The 7,283-nt window shown below is 44.7% G+C and overlaps 1 protein-coding gene across 1 annotated transcript; it reads right to left on the reverse strand.

Annotated features, from left to right (window-relative positions):
• Positions 1-432: 432 nt before the first annotated feature.
• Positions 433-4,534, reverse strand: TLR4 (toll like receptor 4). The gene is made up of 3 exons (XM_089536982.1): positions 4,430-4,534; positions 3,006-3,172; positions 433-2,714 (listed from the first exon to the last, which is right to left on the reverse strand). The coding sequence occupies exons 1-3, from the start codon at positions 4,532-4,534 to the stop codon at positions 455-457; spliced, it is 2,532 nt and encodes an 843-aa protein (XP_089393108.1). The 3' UTR covers positions 433-454.
• Positions 4,535-7,283: the final 2,749 nt, after the last annotated feature.

Below are 7,283 nucleotides of genomic sequence, written 5' to 3' on the forward strand. Positions count from 1 at the left end.
TGGTGAGGAAGATTGGGAGTTGTAGTCCAACAACATCAGGTGGGACACATGTTACCCCATACTCTGTCCCAAAGTCAGGACTGAATCATGGAACAAAACAATCAAACATTAATAAAATGTCCACAACAGTCAAAAACTGCTATAGAGGACAGGGATAAATACAGTCTGTCTCTAGCAAATAAGGACGGGTCAGAATAGGAACAGAATGCTTCCAGACACAAAGACAACAACACTTTGGCAATAAAGGTTAATAATAACAATAATAATAACACTTCTTTTCACTTGATAACTGGCTCAGCATGGCAGGGTAAAAAAAGAGAAATAGGCTTGAATCCTATTCATAGTTCCATCTAGATTAGATCCACCATATAAGTTTTTGAGCCCTGGGTCAACGCTTCCGTAAATACCATGAACTCAATAGATTTACTCTAATCCAGATTCAAGTTGTAGAATCCTAATTGTTTAGCATTAGCTTCAGCTCTTCTTCTGTCCATGTCTTGCCATCAAGCAAGGCTGACTTCAGCTGCCTGAGAAACACGTGTCGGGTCAGTTCCCGGTCCCGCCACACCAAGTAAGTGTTCCTCCGCAAGTAGCGGAAGACTCCCAGCTTCCGTCGTACGACCGCCTTGTCCACACCTTCTAGAACGACCAAGACCAGGCTGGCTTTGCTGTCCAGGAGCTGCCAAGACTGGGCCACCTCAAGCTCGAAGTTACACCAGCGACTCTCGAGGAAATGGGTGGAAACTACCGCAATGACTTTGCGGCTGCTCTGGAAGCCTTCCTTGATAATGTTGGTGATGATGGACACTCCAGGAAGAAAATCCCGATAGTAGAGACAGAGGCGGAAGCGAGGCACTCCAACCTCTAGGGTTTCCTCCAGTTCCTTTGTCACCCATTCCTGGTCCTCACTGGAGTAGATGACAAAGGCATCGTAAATGTGCTCCTTCTCTGTTGAATGGTGGTCTCTACTGAGCAACACCGCCATATAATACAGATGGAAATAGTACTTATAAACCAGGATTGCAAAAAGGACCAGAACCAGAAGGGTGGTGACTGAAGCAGCCACTGTGGTTTTACTGACATGACAAGAGGACAGGTCAAAACTTACCAGGCGGGCATCTTTTAAGTCCAAGGGACTATGGCAAACCATGAAATCAGCATGCTTAAGGATATCCTGGTGGTTCATTGCCCACCTAAAGAAAATCAAATGGTCACAGGAGCAATCAAAAAGGTTCCAAGAGAGGTCCAGATACTTCAGGCTAGTAGGTAAGTCCTCAAGAGCCTGTGCTGTCAAAGCAGCCAACTGGTTGCTGTGGAGATCCAGTATGGTGAGGGCATGGAGGTGCACATAGACTTTGGGATCAAGGCTTAACAATTTGTTATGGCTGATGTTGAGCTCACGGAGATCATGGAGTTGAGCTAAGGCACTGGGCTCAATATGCTTCAGTTGGCAACTGGAAATGTCCAGGATTTGTAGCTTGGTGAGGTTCTTGAAATTGCCTGCCAGTTGATTGCCCTCAAAAGAGCTGCCAGCCATTTTGAGAACTCTCAGGTTGTCCAAGCCACAAAAAGAGCACTCTGTTACAATGTGAGTACTGGAGTGAGAAATGTCAAGATAGATGAGGTTTCCAAGGCACAAGAAAGAAGGCAGAGCACCTGTAAAACTGAGCCGGGTTTGTTGCAAATCCAAATATTCTAGCTTGGAGACTCCAGAGCACTCTGGAGGTAATGCAACTTTAGAGTTGAAACTAAGGTTCAGGTGCTTCAGATTTGGAACCTCTTCCATGAGGGATGACCAGTAAATGTTGACTATGAGGGTATTCTCGCTGAGATCCAGGGTCTCAAGATTTTGGAGGCCCTGAAAGTCCTCTACATATCTCATGAGGTACCTGGGGTTCTTGGTGATGCGGAGCACTCTTAGCTCCTTTAAGGAAGACAGGCTGTCAGCAGGCACCCCTCTCAGCTTGCAGTTCTTGAATTCAAGTTGGCGTATACTCGAATTCTTTGGAAACGGTGTGACTTCTTTGATGTCGGTGCTCACCAGCCTCACTGAAGGGATGTTGTGCAAGCAATCTGAGAGGCTGTTGGTAGTGTAGAGGACAGATATTTGGATGAGAGTTATCTCCTGCAACCTCACATGGCAGAGTCCATCCAAAAGAGGTTTGTTGAAAGTCTTCAGCCTCTTGATGTTTCTATAGTCTCCTAAAACAAGATGGTTGACATGTAAGCCAGTCAGGTTCTGGAGGCTGGCCTGCATAAGGGCACTGCTCTCAAAGCAGCCCCTTAGGGATAGTTCTTGAAAGTAAACCCCAGAAAAGCTATTCAGTTCAATATATTTGATGTCATTCTTAGACAACACTAGTGTCATGTTCTGGCTGGGGAGAGCATCAAGGTCTCCTGCAAAGATAGAGGAGATTTTGTTTGCTTGGAGGTTCAACAGCTGGAGGACGATTAGTTGGGAGAAATATTCCGGGAGTCTCAAGGAATCAATGTGGTTGTTGCTCAGATTCAGCTCTTGGAGAGTAGTCAGGTGTCCGATGGGCAGGCGGTCCAGCCGGGATATGTGGCTTTCTACAACTATCAGTCTTTGCAAGGATGTCAGATCCTGAAATGCCCATGGATCCAAGATGTGGAGAGGATTGGCAGTCAGGATCAAGACAGAAAGGTTGCAGAGACCCATAAAGGCATTGTCTTCAATTTTCCAGATGTGGCACCTAACGGAGAAGAAGACAAAAGACTCTGAAAGAAGACTGGGGCTTTTGCATAGTGACAGAAAGAATACCTTCAACGTTTGTAGTCCTCCTCCAGAATGGGTATCTGGAGACACGTTTCATCCCTACTATGGGGGATAGTTGCCAGCGTTCTGGTTTTCACCATTACAGCAGAGTTTTATTACTATTGTCATTTTAAGTATCCATTTCCCCCAGTAATGTCCCATGAAGACCCAGGATGTTTCCACTTGGACCAGCTGGTGGCATCAGAATTGAAATATCATGCCAACTTACCTAGTGAGGTCCAGAAACCTCAGTGCAGGAACCTGTGAGAAATAATTCGAAGTCAAAATCTTCAATGGGTTGAAGCTGAGATCCAGGCTTTCGGTGCTGTTGGGAATGTCTGATGGGATTCCACTAAGATTCAACTCCATGCATCTGTAAATGGTCCCTGGGATCACCTGAAAGGAGAATGAGATGTCTTTATGCTGTGTTTTTGGACCACAACTCCCAACACTCCTAGCCAAGCAACCAACGGTGAGTGATGATGGGAGTTGTAGTCTAACATTTTGCTGGAACAGAGTGATAGGTGTTGTAGTCCAACACCTGGGTGCTAAAAGGCAGTGGCACTGTGAGAAAAGCAAGTAGCAGTTGAGAAAAATGCCTCAACGGTCATCCAGTTGACAGTCAGTAGGATGGTGAATCCTCTCTAGGTTTTAGTCCAATCTATCAAGGAACTATGCAAGGCAGTGAATCTAATTCCTCCTTCCCAAAAATAGATTCTGCACCTTAAAGTTTGGACTAAAATCCAGAGTGGGTTTACTGTCCAATTGATACTGGATGCTATATCTACCACAACTGGCAGCTGACTGCAAACATTAGCTGCTCCATCTATTAGTGCAGTGTAAACTTCATTATAGTCAACGTATTATAAGCACTATGCTTACTTTCCCCCTCTCTTCCCTCAAGCCTTCTTTTTTGTATGCCCCATCTTAAATTTTAGATTGTAACCCTGAGTGACACACTTCCAAATTATCTATTTATAAACTGTTCTGGTAGTCCTTTGTAGGAAAGGGTGCTCTGTTTATGCCACAAATATATATATCATAAAGATAACATTGGATCTGTGTCCCATTGGTTGCTGTTGTGAGCCTTCAAGTCATTTCCAGCTGAACCTATCACTGGTTTTCTTGGCAAGATTCATTCAGAGAAGGGTTTTCCCACCTCAGTCCTCAAAAAGGGAGAAGCAGGATACAAATAAATGTATTATTATTATTATTATTATTATTATTGCTTTTGCCTCCCTCTGAGGCTGAGAGAGTATGACTCAACCAAAGTCGCCCAGTGGGTTTCCATGGCTGAGACAAGATTTGAACCCTGGTCTCCAGGGTTGTAATCCAATGTTCAAACCACTACACCATGCTGGCTCTCCAAAAAGTACTTAGGCTGACCTACAATTGATTGATTGATTGATTGATTGATTTGATATTTATTATTATTGCTATTACTTGGACTGTATCTTTGTCTTGATCACTGCCGTTTCATGTTGCATAAGTTATCTGCGGTGGTTATTTTTATTCTCTCAATATCCAGCTGCAAAAGGGGCAAGGAGATCCCCCAGCGCTCAGAGTCATGTCAAGGGACAGCGTTATCAGATGGAAACAAAGAGACTCTCTGGAGAGGAAGGAGAAAGCAATGACGATTTCTCAGTGGCCTACCTCCAAACAGGGGTTGAGGCTCCTGGTTCTCCACTGGGACCAGAACAGCACCACCAAAGAGAACGGCATGAACCTCTGTGGGCAGAGGGCACCACTTCTGGGCATCTTCAGGGTCTCCTTTGGAGGACAAAAGAAAACAACAAGGAGGAAAGGTTGAAAGGAGAGAGAGAGAAATGTAGTAGAAGAAGACGGTTGGTTTGTCGTGCAAGGCCTGGGAAGATCCTTGGAGGCTGGGATAGAAAGACACGCAACGGAGGGAGGAAGTGAAATCGAAAACAAAGCAACGGAGGTTTTCTGTTGCACAAGATACTATGTTGCTTGCTGGAAAAGGGAGCTCTTAGTTGACTATAGAGCCAGAGTTGTGGTTAACTACAGGGCAAGAGGAACTTCTGCCTCGCCATGTGATTTCCTCTTTTTGGTCAGATCGTCACCTTTCCCTCTGTTTTCTTTCTTTCTTTCTTTCTTTCTTTCTTTCTTTCTTTCTTTCTTTCCTCCCTCCCTCCCTCCCTCCTTCCTTCCTTCCTTCTTCACTCCATCCGAGTGGAGGAGAGGCGGAAGAAAGAGAGGCTGGTTTGAATCCTATTCTGATAAGAATAGGATGATTTGTATTTATTTATTTATTTTGCATGCAAAATTGTGAGATTAAGAAACGCTTCACACACAAAATGTGTACAATTGGGGAATATTGCCCAGAAGCAACACATGGAAAAGCATCTTGGCCATTCAGATGCTTTTGACTACAGCTCCCATGATTCTGTACCATTGGCTAACCTGGATAGGAGGGATGGCAGCAGTGAACCAAGAGATATGGAGATGCAAAAGTCATAAAGGAATCTCCTGTGTAGATTAACAGAGACTTTTCCTTCCTGTGCAAGGATTCATCCAAGAGGGGTGGACTCTACACAGTCTCTACACAGTGACAAAGGTTGGCCGCAAAACAGCGTCACCAAGAGGACCTTCACAGAACTGAGCCAGAGGTAAGTAAAGGAGGAAGTCTCCAGGAAATGACACGAGGGCCTTGAGGGCCGTGCCCTTCTCAGAGAAGCCAATGAAAGTTTACACACACATTGAAAAGACAGCTCAAGTTTTCTTAACCTCATTCGCCACATCCAGATTCCCCGGGGAGACGAGTGGTGATCCGACTCATGCAACTTCACCACGCAAGATGCTCCAGATGCTTCCAAAGGGGGAACAATAGTCTGTTTTTCTTGCAACGGCTTGTGGGCAGCATGTTTTGGAGACATGGTGAGCCACATATTGGCGCACTTGGCCTTGGCCTCTTTATGGCCACCCCGATCCATTATTTGGGATTAATAAGGGCTAGTTCTCATGGTCCCATGGGGAGGATGAACCACAGAAGAAATGGTGTTTAGATGCCCTTTGGGGATAATAACAACCTACGAAACAGCGTTCTTGAGGAGGTCGACGAGACAAAAGAGCTCTAAGTGCTTCCCATGTTTGTTTTTGTGCGTTGAGTTCAAGGCTGAACATGGAATGACAAATGAGAATATCTGTATATATATCCGCAGTGTCCTCATTGTACTTCTGGTTGAATAGTATTAGAAAACTCCAGGGCTAAACCCATCTTCTGCAATGGGGAAAGGAAACCTGTGGCTATAGTATTTTGTGGGTTTTTCGGGCTATGTGGCCATGTTCTAGAAAAGTTTATTCCTGACGTTTCGCCAGCATCTGTGGCTGGCATCTTCAGAGAAGATGTCTTGCAAGAAGCCACCACAATACCTCTGATACTAACTGAAAGAAAGAAGTTGGCAGCATGAGCTTTCATAGACTTAGGTCTGCTTCCTCAGATGCACTTGAGGAAGTAGACCTAAGTCCAGGAAACCTCATGCTGCCAACTTCTTTCTCTCATCGAGTCTCAAAGATGCTACAAGGTCTCTCTGCATGCTGTATCCACAGACTAGCGCGGCTATATCTTGAATTCAATATCTCTGATCGTTCATCATTGTCATCATGATTGCATTTTACTGGTTGCCTCTGTGGAATTTAATTATAAGTGTAAACTAGGTATGAAATGCCAGAATCCACTGGGTCTCACTGAAGCCTCATTTCCGCATAGTCTGGAGGATTTTTTTTTTTATTAAAAGGAACTAAGCGAATTACACAGAGTTAAATTTTCTACAAACACCTGCAATGATACGGATTTGTCTGTTTGTTCAAGGAAGCCCACTGTTGCTAACCCTGGCAGCTCCATAATCGGTTACAAGCAGCATGACCAACTAGTTTTGTTCCAGATCAGGGGAGCCCCCTGGTGGACAATTGGAAGTAGCATTGCCTTGACTCACACAAGCCTGGCTGCTGCGCCTTGTAGCCAACTTACTAGGGGTTGCTGGAGTTCTCTGCAAGACTGGAGGCGACGCCAAATAAATTTCACCTTGAGTCCTGCAAATTTCACCTTTTTTTGTGTGTACATGCAAAAAAGCATCCCCCCAAAAATATCTGCAGGGTCCTCAAATAAAAGATGGAGGGAATTTATATTCTGCCGCTAGAAAGGCACAAGAAAGGACATTCTCACTGAACATAGAATCTTATGGGACATCAGTAGATGGTGAATCTGCTCTTGTTTTCACTATAAAGCTGCCCCAAATCACTTCTGCAGTCTGGACACCTCTTTTCGGGAGCATCTGCACTGCAAAAAGATAACGCAGTTTGAGCCACTTTAAGTGCTGCCGCTCAATCCTACATAATCCTGGGATTTGTAGTTTTATTTTAGCCAGCCCTGCCAAAGTGTGTTAGTGCCTCACCAAGCTACAAATTGCAGGGTTTTTACAAATGGAGCCACAGCAGTTAAAATAGTGTCCAACTGCATTATTTCTACAGCATAGATGCACCCCTA

This window comes from Sceloporus occidentalis, unplaced genomic scaffold, assembly GCF_023333645.1.
Source record: "Sceloporus occidentalis isolate IW3139 unplaced genomic scaffold, rSceOcc1.0.p SCAF_8, whole genome shotgun sequence".
In the NCBI taxonomy this organism is placed as follows: domain Eukaryota; kingdom Metazoa; phylum Chordata; class Lepidosauria; order Squamata; family Phrynosomatidae; genus Sceloporus; species Sceloporus occidentalis.

What these genes read in the sequence shown, in the direction of transcription:
- TLR4 (XM_089536982.1), bottom strand. Translation starts at nt 4,534, where the DNA reads ATGCCCAGAAGTGGTGCCCTCTGCCCACAGAGGTTCATGCCGTTCTCT. An exon ending in GCCTCAACCCCTGTTTGGAG is followed by an intron (nt 3,173 to 4,429) that starts GTAGGCCACTGA and finishes TTCTCCTTTCAG; the next exon opens with GTGATCCCAGGGACCATTTA. An exon ending in AGGTTTCTGGACCTCACTAG is followed by an intron (nt 2,715 to 3,005) that starts GTAAGTTGGCAT and finishes CTTCTCCGTTAG; the next exon opens with GTGCCACATCTGGAAAATTG.